The sequence below is a fragment of the Coffea eugenioides genome, chromosome 3 (genome assembly GCF_003713205.1).
Source record: "Coffea eugenioides isolate CCC68of chromosome 3, Ceug_1.0, whole genome shotgun sequence".
NCBI lineage: Eukaryota > Viridiplantae > Streptophyta > Magnoliopsida > Gentianales > Rubiaceae > Coffea > Coffea eugenioides.
Genome location: NC_040037.1, coordinates 41,324,999 through 41,345,465, shown reverse-complemented (window position 1 = coordinate 41,345,465; position 20,467 = coordinate 41,324,999). Strand labels below are relative to the sequence as shown.

Here is a 20,467-nt window from a genome sequence, read left to right as displayed (position 1 = left end):
TACAAATCTACTTGAAGAATTCAAAAATCTAAAAGGTGAAGTACGGTGAGTAAGTTTTATAAACACACAACTCTTCGCCAAAAGATTCTGTAATATGAAAATTTCACGTTGGAATCTTGATTGGATATGGTAATGGTTGAAGGATTGCAAATGATATTCCAATGTTGCCTAGTGGATTGACCGGAATCATTGAGTTGAAATTTCAATCGTTACCTTCTTGTATCTCGATTGTAAAATAGTATAAATTTGGTCATTGAAAACAATTGTTTTAGCTAGATAATCATCTCCAAATTTCGTGCTCTGCGCAATAAATCCTTCATTCCTCAGTTTGCAAAATAACGTGGTAATCAAAATTCTGTGGATATCTAGTCTGTATACTAGCTTACTTAAAATCACAGTTAATACGTTAAGGCTGTGAAAGTAGCATTAATACTACATTGTTTGAGGTAGGTTCCGTCATGATTTATGACTTAAATTGACGGAAAGGTTGAGATATTGCATTTATTGAAAATTCATAGTTGGAGAACTAAAAGTATACAAATCAAAAGTTCTAAGGCGATTAAAGTTTTTTGCTTAGAAGTTTATAGAAATCTTGATGAATTTGATAAACAGTGAGAATCTAACAAAACTAGAACAGCATTGATTGGTAGTTTGTGTTTGATTAAAAAGTTTTATAAATTAAAGCATAAGAAAAATTATGGCTCCGTATAGATTACGTGCTTTTGAGGATATATAGATTGTTAGGTGTTTTTGGGAGTGTTTTTGAGAATGTATTTTAAGATATTTTTAAAATTTAAAATTTGAGTGGGCTATTTTAAATTTTTTTTTTTAAAAAAAACCTTCACCACCCACCACGACCCATTCCCTCCCCTCCTCCACCACCATCACTGCCCCTCCCCCTCCCCCCTCCCTCCTAAAATTAAAAGGAATGTTAGGAAGAGAAGTAGTCCTCGTCCAAGGTACTACTACTACTCGAGAGATATTCCTTCGACTTCAATTCTTGTCATTTAACAGTTGCCTAGTGTTGATGCCATTGCCACACATGCTGTCCCTAGATGAGTTAGACGTCTGGAAGTGCCCGAACATGGCATAGGCTTCGATCTCCAATCTCGGCAGTCTTAATTCCCTTCAAATTGAGAGTAGTCTCGAAGGATTGAGTTATTTTCCGGAAGAGATGCAACAAAATCTTACACTTCTTGAGTCGCTGGAAATTCGTAGCATACGTGACCTATGAGCCGTGCCAACAAGCTTGGCTAGCCTCACAGCTTTGAAAAGCTTAACCATCATAACTGTACTAAGATGAAGTGTCTAGACCGGGAGTAATGGAGGGGTGATAAGTGACTAATTTACGTAATAATTGTCTAATATTTTATATTATTTTTAGTCACTTTTGTTATATTATTGGAAGAAAATGATTCATTTTGGCTATAATTGGTATAAAATGCTTTTGTTCAATTAAATGAGCTTTTTATCACTTTTTACTTGGATTTTGTGTATTTTGACAGTTTTGACACATTTTCGTATTTCGGCTATAACTTGAGCTACAATGATCGGATTGGGATGATTCTTGAATCCATTTGAAGATAAGAGATAGATCTACAACTTTGGTGAAGACATCTGAATCCAGTTTGAAGGTTTTCCAGGTCAAAAGGCCGAAGTACAGAGTCAATTGCTATTGGTCGAAACTGGAACAAGGCATGGAGCAGGCAAGGGTATTTCAGTCATATCTCAGCCTACACAGATCCAAATGAGGTGATTCTTGATGCATTAGAAAGATAACTCAAAAGGCTACAACTTTCGTGTTTTAGACATGAGCTGGTTCAGCCTCTAACATCAAGAAAAGATTGGTTGAAGTTGGGCCAAAAACAGAGCAAGTGATCCACACTCGGATCCACTATTCATCCGAACCTTCGGTTGTTTCTGGGTTAGTGGATCCGAGGTACTGTAGCAGCTCGGATCACTGTAGCAGCCCAGATTTACTGTAGCAATCCGGCCTGAATTTGGCCGGATTTGTGGCCGGATTCCTGGCCGGATTGTGGTCAGAAAAGGCTGCTCTGTACGCGTAAAACTCAATTTCACCCCCACCAACTCACATGCGTTGCTAGACATGTGAGAAACATTCCCAGCTGTAAAAGGGAGATGTAATCCTCATTTCTTGACCACCTTTCATCATTAAATAGCCAAATGCATTGCAAAGAGAAAAAAAAGAAGGAGAGATTGGAGTTCATAGCAGGAAAAATAGAGAGAGAGATACGGGAGAAGCTTGAAGTTGCAGAAATGTAGCTCTTTCATCTCCCTAGTGTTAGTTTAGCTTAGTATAGAGTAGTGTAGCTTTTCCATTCTTGTTTATTATCTAGATTAGGATGCAAATGGAGGATGAAGAAGGCAAGGAAGAAAGCTCATGTGACAAGGGTTGTATTCCTTCCAAATCTTTATCTTTTGTATTTGATTCCAAATTTAGTTAATATACAAGTTCTGGATTTTGTGTTCAATATGTGTGTTTAAAGTTAAGCCTTGGGTTTGGTTGAACTTTCTATGATTGTGAGTGTTTATTCTTTGGTTATTTGATTGCTATGATTTGAGCAAGTTATTTAGCACTTTGACTCTTTAAATCATGATTAATCTGGTACCATTAATTGTGATTATCTAAGGTGTTGTTTCTGCAATGAAAATTGAGATTTAACACTAGTTCAAGAAGTGCTAAACATAGGGAGTACACTCACGAAAGTAGAGTGCATCTATGTGGTTTTTAGTGATTCATTTTCATGTTTTCATTGAAGAAATGAACTTGCTAGCTAATTTCATAACCATGAGAATAGGTTATGGCATTAGTTATAAGTATAATTGATTTCACTACGAAAGTAGGATTCAAGTGCATAAGGAAATTACACCATAACTAGCCTAGATGTAGTAATTAATGATCCAATATAGCACTTGCATGAGTAGTTAGGGGTACCCACAACCTTCAAGGAGCTTTCATTTTGTTATTTTTCTTTGGTATAATTTCAGTAGGTTTTAATTTTTATAATTCATTGATAGTTAAATAATTAGAGACTTTAGTAGTACCGGTAATTGCAATCTTCCTTGTGGGATCGACCCTTAATACCCTATACTCGCTCACGATTCGTATACTTGCGATAAATCGCGTGTGGGGTATTTAGGAGTTTATAAATGTAAAACTTGATTAGGATGAGCTTAATTGTATATGTATACTCCGCGCACGTCAAGTTTTTGGCGCCGTTGCCGGGGAAGATTTGGCAATATCGGTGTAAAGAGCAACTTTATTAGTTTAGACATTTTATTAGTTATAGTGTGAATGTTATTTTCTGTTATTTTAGTGTTTTAAATGTGTATGTATTTTATTACCTATTTTTCTTACTAATTTTGCTTTTGAGGTTGTTTAAAAGCAATTTTAGGTGATGAGAAGAGTAGGTCAATTTGGAGGACAATGCTTGAGAAGTGGAAGATTGGCAATGGATGGTTATCAAGTGCAAAGCTCCTTCAATAGAGGTAACCAAGAATTTACTGAATGTATGTATTTTGAAGATGGTTTAAGGTGTTTAAAGGCAAAATTTGATGTAATTAAGTTACAAGTTCAAATGGACACCATGATGCATGAAATTGAGCAGAGAAGGAATGTTAATGCTTTTAATTCTTATCATTGGTTGATTTGTGACTTGTGTGGGAGCGTTATCATGCTACTAATACATGTTGCAAAACACAAAATGTGGGATTATTATGATGAATTAGAGCATTACAATCCTTGTTTTGATCGATATAATGCTAATTGGAGCAATTCTCCTGCTTATGGTTGGGATGATCAATGTACTTATAGTGATTATTCATATTTTTATGATTACCAACCTGCAAGTGTCCAATATGAATCAAAACCATCTTGGAAGTTGGCAATAGAGAAGTTAGCTAATACACCTCTACCTTGGGAGTTAGAAAGTGAACCATTAGCTAATGATTCTAATGCATCTTGGGAGCTAGCTGTAGAAAATTTTTCTAATCAATTTGATTCAGCAATAGAAAAGCTAGCAAATGCAACCTCTGACCGTTTTGATAGGATTGAGGAAAGGTTAGATGAATTAGCTTCTCACTTTGGTGATACATGAGCATTGAATGATTGTGTGAAGGTTATTTCCTTTAATAATGTGCAAAATGATCTAGCATAAATGATGGAATGGTTGTATGTTGAAAATGGATTGCATTTTTGATTGAAAATGATGAATTTCAAAGAGTGTTTTAATGATGCAAATATCCATTTCACATTGATAATATCTTTGGAAACTAACTTTGAACCTCAAGAGGTGGTTTTAATGGTCCTCAATTTTCACTCCCTCTTGAGGAGTGCATTGAAGTATAAGGTTTTTTAAAGGTATCCTGCCCAAAGATACTCTCATGACATTTCTTTTGGTAGTTCTCAAGTGGTGCATATCAAGAATATCTATGGAACCACTTGGGATAGGTTAAGTCACTTCCATTTCCTCACATCATCAGTCATTGTGGCTTTTTGCTATAAAGTCACCATTTAATTGATCCACACGACCCAAAAATGGTGGATTATTCGCTACAAAGCCTCCTTGAAAAAATTTGACGTGAATAGTCAAGCTATTGACTTTAAAGAAGCGCTTATTGGGAGGCAACCCAATGCTTGTTTAAGTTAGTGTTACTTTGGAGTGATTTTATGTTTAAAGCATAAGTTTGAGTAATTTTGTTGTTTTTCATTTGTAGGTTTTGGAAAAGTGACCAAATGAGGTGAAAAAGGCGAAGTTTGATCAAAGATCTCAATACCTCAAATTCAGTAATTGTGGTTTTTGATGCATTAAAGAGGTTTAGAATGCATGTTTAGATCATTTTACATGTGCGTGAATGGTTTATTTTGACATAGAAATGATCTAGGGTGTATTTTGAATAATTGGGGTCAAACTGAAAATTGTAAAAATTCTGCAATAAGTGCAGATTCAATGGATCCGAACTCGGATCCATATGGATCCGAGGCCTCGGATCCACTTCTGCAATCAGAAAAAAATTCGAACTTCTTGATCCGAGCTCACTCACACTGATCCGACCTCGGATCCTTTCAAAAACGACCTCGGATCCTTTTAAAAACGAAGGCTTGGATCACTTTTCAACTCCACTTTTCTTCATGTTGGCTTGTTTTTAGTAAGTTTTAGTTCTTCGATTAATGTTTTTGTGTGTTTTGTAGGTGGCAATGGCAAGAGTTCATGCAAATGATCTCAATTGCAAGGGTGTTTATATTAAGGCAAAAAGGGAGTTTTCATGTTCAATTGCTGCATTTCATGCATTTAAAGTGTTTCATGTTTAAGTTATATTCATGCATGATCATGTTAAATTTGAATTTTATTCAAAGAACATGAAGTAGGTTGAATGTGGAAGGTTGGCCAAGCAAATTTGGAGGAAAAAACTGCAGAAAACAGCTTTTTCTGCAGCAAATCCGGCCATAAATCCGGCCAAAATGTTGGGCCGATAGTCAGGGGAGAAAAGAAGATTTTTCGAGCATCTCTGGACAGATCCGCCGTAAACCGGCCAAAAACTGGCGGATTGTAAAAAAAAAAAAAAACCATTGTAGCAAGTCCGGCCAACAATCCGGCTGGAAATCCGGCCAGAAAGTGGCCGGATATGCAACAGTAAAAAAAAAAAATTCTGCCCAGAATCCCTCCACGAATCCCTCCAATTTCTGGCCGGATTGTGAACAGTAACCAGCGTAAGATGAATCCGTTTCACGGATTCCTCACAATTTTTCTCCCTTCTTCTTCAACCCAACTCACACACTAACACCTAAAACACACACTACTCACTAAACTCACTCTTTTCACCATCCAATTTTCAAACCAACTATACCAAAACACTCCCTTTTCACTTGAGAGATGATTTCATAGCTAAAAATTCTTCAAAAACAAGTCTAAATTCGGATTTGAGCTTGAGAAGAACAAGGGTTTCAAATTTTTGAACTCTTCATTTGAGGCCGAATTGGAGTGAAATTTTTGGGGGTTTCTTCACCATTGGCATCCATAATCATCAACCAACAAGTTTGAGGTAACAAATTTTCACCAAATGTTGTCATTTGAATTTTGCCAATTTTTTTTTTCTATTTTTGGGCAATTTCAAATTTTTTTCATTTTGTGAAGTTTGGTGCTTTACATTATGCTTATTAAGCTTATTGATGATTATTGGTGATATTTAACTCATGAGTTTGTGATTATTTGGTGAATTTTTGCTAATTTTATGCTTAATTTGGCTTGGTGACCAAGTTGCATATTAAGTGGCCAATGTAGCATTTTAATTAGCTTAGTGGGAGTTTTTGATATTCATGTGAGTAATTTAGATTACCTAATGAATGAAAAGGTGCTTGATTGAATGATTTCTTGAATTCTTAGGTAATTCTAAAAGAAGAGGTGAATTGAAGATGGCCTTAATTGATGAAATTCATAAATGAACTTACAATTTTTGTGGGTTCAATAGCTTTTAGTATTTCATGAATTTTCACGAAGGTCATTTATATTTTGGTTTGGTGTGTTTGTCTCCATTTTGAGATTACTTTTGTACTTGAAGGGATTTGATCATTGATGGCAAAATGTATAAATGGAACTTATTTTGTTCATGATTGTGGATTTTTTGTGTGAAATTAGCTTCCCTTTGCTTTGGATACTAATGCATATATTTGATTAGCAAAGATTAGCTCATTTCATGTTTTTATCCCTTGAACATTGTATGGTTCCACATGCTTGATCATTTTTCCTTTTTCCTTGACTTGCATGTTTTCTTCTTGTTGATTGCAACAGTTTATTTTTAAGAAATTTATTTGTTTTGATTTTGTCTTTTTCAGGGTGCAATAAGTGAACTCTCCATTCTTTCTCAAATACGGTTGGAAATTCATCACTTGGACATGGATTCGGATTGCGCAAGTTCAATTGAGCAGTATTTTCTTTTACTCCTTATTTATTTTCCTTTTCTCACATTGAGGACAATGTGAAGTTTAAGTGTGGGGGAGGAAAGTATTGAACTTGCATTTACTTGCTAGGTGATGATATTTTGTGGATTTAAATGCTTAGAAATGTTGGAATTGTGTTTGAAATGCTTGCCATGTGGATAATTTGCTAGAAAATAGGTTTGTTGGCAGGGAGTTTTCTTCCATTTATAAGGAGAAACTCTGTAAAAATTTTTCTAAAATCTTTTCCAATATTTCACTATAGCCCAAAATTTCTTCAAATTTTTGCATTTTCATTCAAAAAGGGCCAATTTGTTCCAACCTTAAGTGTTTAATTCTTCCAATTGTTGAAATGTTATATGTATTTTGGAAGGTTTAGTCCTCATTTAACTTGGAAATGTTTATTACGCAATTAGAATTTTTACATTTTAGAAAGTATATTTGGTAAAATGAGGAAAATTATGCCTATAATTTTACATGTTTAATGAGATTTCTTCTCTTTACTTAATTTTGCAAGTAAGTGATTGATATAGTCGATAAAGGTTATATTCCTCCTTTGATTATTCTTATATATTTTCTAAGAGGGAATATCTATTTATTGTCCTTTATTTCTGAAAAAGAAAAAAAAAGTAGAAAAAAAAGAGAAGAAAAGAAAGTAAATAAAAATTGTTCTACTCCAATGATTCTCGTACAGAGTAACCGGGGGTTGGCATCTACAAATGTCGACATTCGTGTAAAAAGGTACTTGAATTAAGAGTATGCATTAGCAACTTGAATAAGTGAAATGTTGAGTAACCGGGGATCTTCACCTAAAAGTGTCGATTTTCGCGTAAAAAGGCATTCTCACTATTTAAGTAAAATTTGTGTGAATAAATCCCTCTTAGTTATAGAATTTTGAGAAAAAGATGATTATAGGAGGAGGAAAACTATAAATTGACTATGTGATTTGCTTATTTGTAAAATTTAAGTTAGGGTAAGAGATTAAGTTTAACTTGTTGAATTTAGGGTATAATTATCTTTCCTTTACTTGATATTATGAGTATTTAGTGTAAATTGAATAATTGTATAATGATTATTTTCCAAGTCTTGAGGAATTAAATTGGACAAAGTGCATATATTGTTTCACCTCTTGAATCATTGCATTTGATTATGTGTGAATTGCTTGAGGACAAGCAATGATTTAAGTGTGGGGGAGTTTGATAAGTGACTAATTTACGTAATAATTGTATGACATTTTATATTATTTTTAGTCACTTTGGGTATATTATTGGAAGAATATGAATCATTTTGGCTATAATTGGTGAAAAATGCTTTTAAGTGATTAAATGAGGTTTTTATCACTTTTTACTTGGATTTTGTGTATTTTGACAGTTTTGACACATTTTCGTATTTCGGCTATAACTTGAGTTACAATGATCGGATTGGGATGATTCTTGAACCCATTTGAAGATAAGAGATAGATCTACAACTTTGGTGAAGACATCTGAATCCAGTTTGAAGGTTTTCCAGGTCAAAAAGCCAAAGTACAGAGTCAATTGCTATTGGTCGAAACTGGAACAAGGCATGGAGCAGGCAAGGGTATTTCAGTCATATCTCAGCCTACACAGATCCAAATGAGGTGATTCTTGATGCATTGGAAAGATAACTCAAAAGGCTACAACTTTCGTGTTTTAGACATAAGCTGGTTCAGCCTCTAACATCAAGAAAAGATCGGTTGAAGTTGGGCAAAAAACAGAGCAAGTGATCCACACTCGGATCCACTATTCATCCGAACCCTCGGCTGTTTCTGGGTTAGTGGAACCGAGCTCGGATCCATACGGATCCGAGGTACTGTAGCAGCTCGGATCACTGTAGCAGCCCAGATTTACTGTAGTAATCCGGCCTGAATTTAGCCGGATTTGTGGCCGGATTCCTGGCCGGATTGTGGTCAGAGAAGGCTATTTTTTACGTGGAAAACTCAATTTCACCTCCACTAAGTCACATGCAATGCCAGACATGTGAGAACTACTTTGCAGCTGTAAAAGAGTGGTCTAGGCCTCATTTCTTGACCAACCTTTCATCATTAAAGAGCCAAATTCATTGCAAGAAAAAAAGAGATTGGAGTTCATAGCAGAAAAATAGAGAGTGAGCTACGGGAGAAAGCTTGAGTCTGCAGAAATGTAGCTCTTTCATCTCCCTAGTGTTAGTTTAGCTTAGTATAGAATAGTGTAGCTTTTCCATTCTTGTTTATTATTTAGATTAGGATGAAGATGAAGGATGAAGGAGGCAAGGAAGAAAGCTCATGTGACAAGGGTTGTATTCCTTCCAAATCTTTATCTTTTGTACTTGATTCCAAGTTTAGTTAATATACAAGTTCTGGATTTTGTGTTTAATATGTGTATCTAAAGTTTAAGCCTTGGGTTTGGTTGAACTTTCTATAATTGTTAGTGTTTATTCTTTGGTTATTTGATTGCTATGATTTGAGCAAGTTATTTAGCACTTTGGCTCTTTAAATCATGATTAATCTGGTACCATTAATTGTGATTATCTAAGGTGTTGTTTCTGCAATGAAAATTGAGATTTAACACTAGTTCAAGAAGTGCAAAACATAGGAAGTACACTCACGAAAGTAGAGGTGCATCTATGTGGTTTTTAGTGATTCATTTCATGTAATTTCATTGAAGAAATGAACTTGTAACTAATTTCATAACCATGAGAATAGGTATGGATTAGTTATAAGTATAATTGATTCACTACGAAAGTAGGATTCAAGTGCATTAGGAAATTACACCATAACTAGCCTAGATGTAGTAATTAATGATCCGAATATAGCACTTGCATGAGTAGTTAGGGATACCATAACCTAAGGAGCTTTCATTTGTCATTTTGTATAATTTCAGTAGGTTAAATTTGTTATAATTTATTGATAGTCTAAATAATAGAGAAGCTTTAGTAATACCGGTAATTGCAATCTTCCTTGTGGGATCGACCCTTAATACCCTATACTCACTCACGATTCGTATACTTGCGATAAATCGCGTGTGGGGTATTTAGGAGTTTATAAATGTAAAACTTGATTAGGATGAGCTTAATTGTATATGTATACTCCGCGCACGTCAGTATCTCTCTATTTCTGTTATAATAGCTATTTGTAAGACTAAAAGTATTTCAAACGTTTGCTTATTATTGACCACCAGTAGTGTTTGGTGGCATGTTATTGCGGCTTGTTATTTACCACCAGATTTTATGGGATGTTACAGTGGTGGTTCTTTATATGTTGTCCCTAAATTGATTTAACCGAATTAAAGGTATCGTATGCTTTAATAATTAAGAAGGCTTTGAGTTGAGAACAGAGTTGATAATTTACATGGCTGTCTGGAGGCTTATTTTTTGTGATCTTGTGTCTTTAATCGCTTTAATTTTATATTGGGATTGTAAATAGTCCTTAGTATGCTTGGTTCAGGGATTGCTACTGAATTGAAGATGGATACTGTGTGTTATCCATGACTTTAGGACATTTTACTTGGTTCAGGGACAGGATGGAAAATCAAATATTCCTTGCACCATTTCTGGTTCATGCATGCTTGGTTCTTTCATGTGCATTTTTTATATTTCTCTCCAACGGTAAGGCATACAATTAAGTAGAAGTAGTGGAACACCTCTCCTAAAAAGATTGACAATTCTATATGAAACAATTTAGGGGACGATAATGGTCAAGGCCCGAATCTAGTTCGTGCGAATCTATTTCAAATATGACTAGCACATGAAAAGCGAAATCTATCTCGTGAGAATCTTGGAATCTACTTTAAATACTAGCACATGACTACTTTAATCAATTGCGTCATAATCTATCTCGTGGGAATCTTGGAATCTAGTTCGTGGGAATCTATTTCAAATATCAAATCACTAGTACATCAATTGCGGCATAATCTATCTCATGGGAATCTTGAAAGTTAGCTCTTTTCATCCCCACTACGTGAACATATGCATTTGCAGAGAATACAGAGCCAAATGCTATCAATTTATGTGATCCACCACTACTACTTTCCTTCATTGGATTTTCAAAGATCTCCTCGTTCAACTTACGTCCACATCCTGTTGTCGGTTAAACTTACGTCCACATATCCAAATATTCAGTGGAATGCAAAAGCTAAGCACGCCTCCATCAATGGATTTTAAATATGTCATAGAATCTACTTTCACTACTATGTATCATGAAAATTCAAATTAAGTGAAAATGCATACACATTTCATACCGACTGGTAGGTGGTGCCTACTACCAAAAGGCATTGAGCTCTTCCCCTCTATTTAAAGCCCTGCCCTGTATTACTCCACATATCCCATCTATACACTCAGATTTCACATTTTCGTCGATTGCCACATTACGACCACTCCAAATTGTTCAATTATTTTCCCCCCTTGTCTTTCCCCTAAGAACTATTAGTCTCTTTGATTAGCTTCAATTATTCCGGAATTCCACAATGGCTAACTTCAATCCGTACTTCGCTTCCTCCTCTTCTACCTCACGCTCTGCAGAAGACGAAGAGGCTATTCTTAACAGTGCCGCTATGCTACTTTTTTCACTGGAAGCAGAATTTTACGATGGTCCTCTTATCAAAATACCTTGTCGCAATTCTGACATGCCTGGTTGGAAGTGGGTTCAAGAGTTAATAACAGGTCACCCACTCCGTATTTTAGAGAACTGTCGGATTACTGTTGACAATTTCTTGAGGCTTTGTGAAGTTCTGGTAGGCAATAACTATGTCCCGTAAAATCCACACAAGCATGTGACGATCGAGGAATTGCTAGCCATGACTTTAGTTATGTTAAGTCATAGCACGCGAACTCGTGTAGTAGCCGAAAGATTCCAACATTCAACGGAAACCATCCATAGAAATGTAGCAGAAGTGCTGTTGGGGTTATGTCGATTTGCACAACGAATTATTCGTCCCAAACAAAGTGATGAAGTGCATCCAAAAATACGGTATAGCACAAAGTACTATCCTTGGTTCAAGGTAACACATGTCCCAACTCGCATTTCTCAACTATTTTTGCACTTTTTTCACATTGAACACTTGAATACGAATTTCATCCTAATTACATATGTTCCAACCATTTTTTGTGACTTTTTGGTCCATTTGTCGGAAATTCAATCTTTTATCACCTAATTCGAAATAGTGAATGCTCCTCGGACCACTCTAGCACATGAACACCTATGTTGAAGGAGAAGCATATTCTTCCTGGGGCAATTTATGTTTCTTTATTTTAATACTTAATGGTCATAAACATAAACATTTATAAACATCCAATTTGTATTTTAAAAATGCAGGACTGTTTAGGTGCTTTGGACGGCACACATATCCCAGCTTCAGTTCCCTCAATAGAGCAGATGGCCTACACAAATAGGCATGGGACTCAAAGCCAAACATATTAGCTGTATGTGACCATGATATGCGATTCATTTATGTCTATGCCGGATGGGAAGGTAGCGCACACGATGCACGAGTGTTAGAAAGTGCAATGAGAATGCACACCGACTTCCCATTTCCCCCACAAGGTAAGATCAGAGCTGTGTGTTATTTGTGCGCCATGCCTATCGACATATATATTGAGGTGAAATTTATGACAGGATGGTATACTCTTTTTTTTTACTAGAAAGTGGAATATATATATACATATACTACTAAATTTCAAAGTGAAATCATGTAGGTAAGTTCTACTTGGTTGACGCGGCTTATAAGATGCAGCCTGGGTTTTTAGCGCCGTTCAAGGGAGGACGTAACACAAGTGTTGGACAAGGACGTGGTCGAGCCCAATGACCGAAAGAGCTATTTAATACTCGTCACTCTCAACTTCGTAATGTAATTGAACGCTCTTTCGGTGTATTGAAGCAACGATTTGCCTATTTAAGGGGGCCGGTTCCATATTCATTTATGCAAACACAAATCAATGTGGTAATTGCATGTTGTGCACTACACAATTTTCTTAGGAAAAATTAGCCTTCGGATGATCACTTCATGATGTATGAACAAGATGATGTGCTATTCGAAGGCGAAGGTGGAGCTCCTCCATATCCACAGATACAACCATTGACGTCCCCGCAAGAAATTGAAGAATGGAAGGGAATGAGAGAAGAAATGGCCAATCAAATGCATGCCGCGTTGCGAAGACGGAGACATTAGATGAATCAAAATCTCCATGGCAAATACAAGGAAGGCGAAGTAGTTACTTCCTCCCTACACATGTAACTGGATATGGGGTGCGGTGGATATATCCAAACGAATGCATATCTCATGTTTCTCGTGTGTAATAAGATGCTTTAATTCTAGTAGAAGAAATAATCAAGTGATGTTACAATGGGGTACTTGCACATCATGCGTTTCATGCACGATGTGTAACAACTTGTATTTTTGTACTTGGATTTGTTTTGAAATAAATTCCTTCCTGGGTTTTGTTCGTCGGAAATGGTAAAATTCCATTCATATGTCGTGAGGCCTTTTAGTACGATATCAAGCTACTTGTATCTACGCACCCACGCTTGTGCTTACCACTAAAAGTGCTCCTGGATATGCACTTACAAAGCCCCGATTGTGCAATTCAAAGCCGTTTTCGTTTGTGAATGGGCAAAATGCGGGCCCCACACTTGTCTTATTTCCTGAGCCAGTGCTGATTACAACCAACCTTGCCACGTTGGATTTGCTTTGGAATGGTCAAAACAGAACTTTTGTCCATATCAGCTAGTACTTTCGGTCCAAGATTGAAAGTCCAAAAGCCATATCCAAACATTATTTCGGTTATCTGAGGAGTGTTAAATATTATCTGAAATACTTATTCCAAATAATCATTATCCAAACACTCCCATTTACTTCCAAAGTTAATAATTTCACCTCCTATTCGGGTTAGTACGCGGATCCTAAGTGGATTAAATCAATAAAACGGGTCTCTGTATAATCAAAGAAAAAAATGAAAATGAAAGTCCTCTCTCTCGTCAGAGACCAACCATCGCTTCTTTTGCAGCTCTTTCTCCTCCATATCTTCCTTCTCCGCCTCCTTCCATCCTTCCTCCTCTGCCACCACCTGTACTTCCATCGCTGACACCTCGCCTCTCCTCTTACTCATCTTCCTCCTCTGCCTCTTCCCACCATTGAACATCTACTCTCATTTACGCATGTTAAGAGCGAAATTATAGGGTTTCTTTCTGTAAATTGGCTCAAATCCAGTGAATCCAATAGCTGTAGCTAAAGATGACCGCCGGACATAGCCTTCTCAGCATGACATGTTGTGGGCATCCCTTGTACATGGATTCTCCATTATTGGCCTTATCGATTTGAGGGTAATTTCTTGTTATTGACGCACTTTACCTTGTAATTCTCTAAAATCTCATTCTGCTGATGACTTAGTCATTTCTGCCCTTCTTGTTGCTCTTCTACTCAGAAAAATGGATGTATGGTACTGGATCGAATGTATTGTTAAAAGACATCAGCTTATAGTTTGAAAGTTTTTTTAACTTCATTTCCACATGAATTTTTCTTTCAGTTCTGTCTCTAAAGGGTGCGTACTTAAATTACAGAACGTGGTGGCCTCGATCTCCTGCGACGAAGCTGTTTGGGATGCCATCTTGAACAACGGGGCAGTTCAGGATCTCCGGGGTTCAATCTCTGCAGGTCATATGCAACAAATTTATTTGACAAAATTTTCAAAATATATACGTTTATTCCCCTGCCTCCTCTGTATGATTAATCAATTGCTGGTGAAGTAGTTGTGAAATATTTTATTAGATGCTGATGCGTATTCATCTCCATGTGTTTTTGAAATTAGTATGAAAAATGGGAAAAGGATTTTTTTATTTTTCTATATTCTTTGCTTGTTGATCATTGCGGGTTGGAAAAATTGAGGAATTTACTTGTTAGGGAAACTTTTTGTATTTTAGTATGAAAATGAATAATATTTGTATATTGCAGGAGTGGAAAAAGCAAACTAATAACAAAAAAGATCAAGAAAACTTGGTAGAATTGGACAGATTTTCAACTGAATGGAACTACTAAATTGCTAAACTTGCTTAGCTCCTATTATTCGAGTGAGATATTATGTTCTGCCATGTCTGCTGTTCTTGTTTTTGTTATTACGCTTTGATTGGTACAATGGAATTACACTTACATTTTTTAGGAACATTGTCTTCTGATGATTACTAGTTGTAGCTGTGTAAGTAGCATGCCAGTCAATAACCACTGTTTCTTCATACTGAAGACTGCTTAGACCTCTTCTCCCCAAACCTCTTCATGCTTAAGACTATTTCTAATTACTTGACTCCTGAGACCTCTTCTCCCCAAACCTGCGGCTGATATCTTGCCATATCTGTTGGCACTGAATGAATTTTTCTTCATTTAACATATGTATGAATTTTTCAGGTGCATATTTGCCTTTCATTTTTAGTTATATAATGCAGTAGCTATTAAGTATGTTCTTAAGAACATGACATTGTCATGTTTTTCTGGTGCATATCTGCCTCAGATATGGCATCTGAAGCAACATCTCAGTCAAAAGGGAAAGGCAAAGGGTATTTCACTTGGACTCCTGAAATGGATCGTGTAATGGGCACTTGTTTTATTGACCAAAACCAAGGAAACAAATTGGATGGTAAATGTGCATGGAAAACAGTAGCCTACACCGCAGTAATGAATGCTTTATTCGATAAACTCAATATATCTGTGACAAAGGCTAATATTATATCTCGTTTCAAGACATGGGAGAAACACTATGACATCTTATACCCACTGCTCCAGTCCTGTAACTTTGGGCCTACGATAATATGGGACTACTCTAGAGGTAGAATTGATGTTCGTGATGAGGATGTATGGAATGCTCAAGTAAGTGAGAATCCAAAAATTCTTCCTTATAGAAAAAAAATTGTAGTTGAAAATTGGGAGGATATCTGTACACTATTTTCACAAGATCGTGCAAATGGAGAGGGTGCCCAAACTGTTTTTGAGGCTAATGCTGAAACTGAAGTTGAAGAGTCTGCTAATGTAGAGGAATCTTTTGAGACTGATTCACGATCTTTAGAAAATGAAGTTATGAATGCACTGCTAGCTCGACAACGGTCAAAATCAAAAGCTTCATCTTCAACAAATGATCGTGGCACAAAGAGAAAACTAACGAGCTCTCAAGTACTTTACAAGGTGTTGGGACGAATGACAGATTCACTGGATAAGTACTTAAATTCAGAATGCTCAAAAGTTACAACTAAAATGGTGGAAGACGAGTTATCTAAAATTGAATTGGATAGATTTCAATTGTTGAAGGGTATTGATTTACTTATGAATGACAGGACAAAATATGACACTTTTTCTGGTCTCCGAGATGACTTAAAAAAGGATTGGCTATTGATGCACATTGGTAATTGATTTTTTTTTTGGCAATCTCCAGTGGAAGTTGTTTTTGTCGAAGAAGTTGAGCTGATTGCTGGAAGCCCAAGTAGAGCAAGTAGAAGTTGTTACTACTCCATCGTGTATCCATGACTTTTTAAATTCTGATGAGTTCTTTGTTTTTTATGTAATGGATCAAAACTGTATTATAGAAAGATTGTAGGGAGAATTTCAGCTATTTTCTATCTGTTTTTGGGATGATAAGAATGGAACATTGGATCTTTTGTCTGATGAACTAGCATTTTAGATATTGAGATTAACATAGCTGCCTGTGTTGATGCCCTGACTTGTCCTTGAGCTGCATGAAGCTTTGCATTCTTTCTCAAAGTTAAGGAGCTTTTGTATATGTGCTCTTCCTGTATTCTGTTGGTTTTTATCTCCCACAAGTCTGCACACTCACTAAAGAATGGATGGCAGATATTATTCAATTTAGCAAGTACTTGACTGTGTGTGAATTGGTCATCTAACAGTCTTAAGTTTTGTATTTTCCAACATCTCCTCCAAAGAAGCTGGTAAATATTAGTTCAAAGGTTCGGTCGTGTATTTATCATATTGTGTTACAAAAACAAGAAGCCTCGGAACTTTGTCTTCATGATTGAGATCTATTCTACATTTTTTCATTTCGTGGTGCACAGTTCTCTATTCGGTAGAGTCATAAATTTTACCCTGCTCGATTATCACCAAAAAAGTCGATTTGTATATTTTGTCTTCTTTTTCACTATTTTCTTGGGTCAGGTAATTTGTAAGTAATTCACTGTCCGGTATTCTACCATGTTTTAAGAAATATGCTAGTGTCATTGGGGATTTACTTTTAAGGGGTTGCGGTCCAGTTTTGGTTGGATGCCAATATCTATACCATACGTTGAACAAAAGAAGGCAGTTGAACAAAAGAAGGCAGTCAGATTGACACGTCTCGCTAATGCTGTGCTTAGCACAACCTAAGTCTGGAAATGTTCACCAAAGAAATTGACATAAGAGTGGGAAAAAATAAATTATTAAAGGCACAAATTGGTTTTTACTTTTAAATCTTTAGTAAAAATTAGCTAAATGTAAGAAAAAAAAAGAAATTATTATATAGAAAAAAGAAAAAAAAAAGAAAAATTTTATGTAAGCAAATGTTTCATGAAAACAATTCTGATTCCTAATGAATTCTTCTCTCATGCAAACAAAGGATTTGGAATTCCAAATAAATTCCGTATCAATTCTATGCATTTCCCAAACGAAAGAATTGGACTGACTTGGAATTTCAATTCATAGAATTCCAATTCTATAGAAATTCAATTCTAATTCAATTCCAATTCTATAGAACCAAACGCACCCTAAATGTGTTTAGAAAAAAGAATTCACAACGGGAAGGAGAAATTGACTGCTTTTATCTGTATTAAAATTGGCAAACTATCTATCAGGTCGAGAGTATACAAGGGTCCAATTAACTGCAAAGTATTAAGTTTCGACTTTTATGCATATACAGAAAAAGAAAAAGAATGGCAAAAAAATAAATAAACTAAAAAGAAGACTTTTGAAGTCTTGTCTATAAAGGGATCCGTCATGTCTCATTTTGTAGTTCATGCAAATAAACAAAGTAACCAATATGTCCAGCCTCACCTGAGCTAGACCAAAAGAAATCATGCTTCCAAATTTCACTACAGAGGTTTTCGTTTTTATGTTTATTTTAGTGCTACATAAACTAGCCCCATCATTTCCTCCCAAAGTTTGTGCATCAGATTTTGCTGAAGAGGCCGCTTCACTCTTCAAATGGAAATCCAATTTTGCAAACAAGGATAGTTCCCTCTTCATTTCGTGGAATGTACCGCCAACCAAAGCCAAGAATTCTTCCAGCCCCTGCACTTGGGCTGGTGTTTCATGCAATGTTGATGGAAGTGTCAACAGATTGAACCTCACAAATTCCAGTGTCAACTCTACACTCTATGACTTCCCATTTTCATCCTTGCCAAATCTTGAATATGTTGATCTGTCGATGAATGAACTTTTAGGCAGCATACCAGCCCAGATTGGCAATCTCTCCAAGCTCATATATCTCGATTTCTCGTTCAATCAGCTGTCACGAGAAATCCCACCCGAAATTGGGTTGTTACGATATCTTCAAGTCCTCCATCTGAACGAAAATCACCTGTCCGGTCCAATTCCGGAGGAATTAAGCCATTTAGTCTGTCTTACTGAGCTTGTTTTGAATACCAATAACATCAGTGGCACAATTTCATCTTCCTTGGTAAATCTGGGAAACTTGACATACTTGTCTTTGTATGAAAACCTATTATCAGGTTCCATTCCTCCAGAAATAGGAAACCTATCCAATCTTGTCACTGCCTTTTTGAGCTCTAACCTTCTTACAGGTTCAATTCCACGTGTTCTAGGTAACCTCAATAAGTTGGAGACCTAGTTCCTTTTCCAAAATGATCTGTCCGGTTCCATTCCAGTTGAGTTAGGGCAGTTGAAATCAGTTCAAATTTTGAGCTTGTTCGGAAATAATCTCATTGGCAAAATTCCAACATCACTGGGTAATCTGACAAATTTGACTGTCCTCCATCTCTATGATAACCAACTCTCAGGCTCAATTCCTGAAGAGTTGGACAACCTAGAGCTACTTACAGATTTGGAACTAGAACTGAACGGTTCTATTCCTAAATCATTTGGTGATCCGAGCAACCTGGAATCTCTGTTTCTGCGTGAAAACCAGCTTTCTGGTTCCATTCCAGAGGAGCTTGGGAAGTTGGCAAAGTTGGCTGTGATGGAAATGGATACAAATCAATTCTCTGGTCATCTGCCAGAACATCTTTGCCAAAATGGAACACTTCAAAACTTCACGGTAAGCAACAACAGGCTGACCGGTCCAATCCCTATAAGCTTGCAAAATTGCTCGAGTTTATTCAGAGCTCGATTTCAGGGAAACCAGCTGACTGGGAACCTGTCAGAGATGTTTGGTATCTATCCAAACTTGAATTTCGTGGATCTTAGTAACAATGAATTCTATGGCGGACTTTCTGGCAACTGGGGTAGATGCCCAAACTTGGCAGCACTATTTCTTGCAGATAATCACATCACAGGTCAGATCCCTTCAGAGCTGGGAAATGCATCTCAACTTCATGTACTTGATTTGTCTTCCAATGACTTTACTGGGGAAATTCCAAGGCAAGTTATGATGTTGGCTTCTATGCTCAATCTGTATCTACAAAATAACCAACTTTTTGGCAATATACCTGAAGAAGTAGGTCAGCTCAAAAATCTGCTTCATCTTGACCTGTCAGCAAATTTCTTGCGTCGATCTATCCCAGAAAATTTTGGAGGTTTCCAGCAATTATTTTACCTGAATTTGAGCAACAACAACTTGAGTCAACAGATTCCACCTCAGATGGGTGAGTTAACCCGACTTTCTATCTCAGGAGAAATACCATCTGAATTCAGAAGTTTACAGAGTCTAGAGATATTGAACCTTTCCCATAATTACCTCTCTGGTTTCCTTCCAAAGGCTTTGGCAGAGCTGCCTGGTTCTTTGCATATTAACATATCTTTCAATAACTTTGAGGTCCAATTCCTTACGGTAAAGCCTTTAAAAATATCACCATAGAAGAACTGAGGGGAAACAAGGGTTTGTGTGGCAATATTACTGGTTTACAAGTATGTGAAAGTCCTCAATTGAGTAGAAAGCATGTAAACGGTAAGGGGTTCAATCTTGTTCTTGTAATTGTGCTCCCTCTTCTAGGATCACTCTTACTTCTTTGTGCATTCTTTGAGCTCTTAAAGTCTGTCGACAAAGAAAAGAAAGACCACAGAGAATGTCGAGGATGCTGATTTGTTTTCCATAACCACCTATGATGGCAGAGCAATGTACCGAGAAATTATAAAAGCAACAGAAGAGTTTAGCGAAATATTCTGCATAGGGGAGGGAGGTTTTGGAAGTGTGTACAAAACAGTTCTTCCACCTTCTAACTTAGTAGCTGTAAAGAGACTTCATCTGTTGCCCGAGAAGGTGTACTTCGACAGTTTCTTGAACGAGATAAGAGCCTTGACAAACATCAAGCATAGAAACATTGTGAAACTCTATGGTTTCTGCTCAACTTCCAAACACTCCTTGCTGGTCTATGAGTAC

The 20,467-nt window shown here is 36.5% G+C and overlaps 1 protein-coding gene and 1 long non-coding RNA gene across 2 annotated transcripts; both read left to right on the top strand.

Moving 5' to 3' along the window:
* Positions 1-11,293: 11,293 nt before the first annotated feature.
* On the top strand, positions 11,294-13,370 carry LOC113767064. Its single transcript, XR_003467849.1, has 3 exons — positions 11,294-11,949; positions 12,264-12,491; positions 12,644-13,370. It is a non-coding gene; the product is annotated as an uncharacterized LOC113767064 (long non-coding RNA).
* Positions 13,371-15,447: 2,077 nt separating this feature from the next.
* LOC113766643 (MDIS1-interacting receptor like kinase 2-like) lies at positions 15,448-19,945 on the top strand. The gene is made up of 4 exons (XM_027310814.1): positions 15,448-16,237; positions 16,361-16,417; positions 18,036-18,713; positions 18,798-19,945. The coding sequence occupies exons 1-4, from the start codon at positions 15,448-15,450 to the stop codon at positions 19,943-19,945; spliced, it is 2,673 nt and encodes an 890-aa protein (XP_027166615.1).
* The last annotated feature ends 522 nt before the right edge of the window (positions 19,946-20,467 follow it).

Excerpts from the sequence above, each read along its gene's own strand:
- LOC113766643 (XM_027310814.1), top strand. The coding sequence starts at position 15,448 with ATGGCATCTGAAGCAACATCTCAGTCAAAAGGGAAAGGCAAAGGGTAT. Across the intron at positions 16,418-18,035 it reads TGGAAGCCCAAGTAGAGCAA|TGCTACATAAACTAGCCCCA; the intron begins GTAGAAGTTGTT and ends TGTTTATTTTAG. Across the intron at positions 18,714-18,797 it reads GAGCTCTAACCTTCTTACAG|TTGAGTTAGGGCAGTTGAAA; the intron begins GTTCAATTCCAC and ends GTTCCATTCCAG.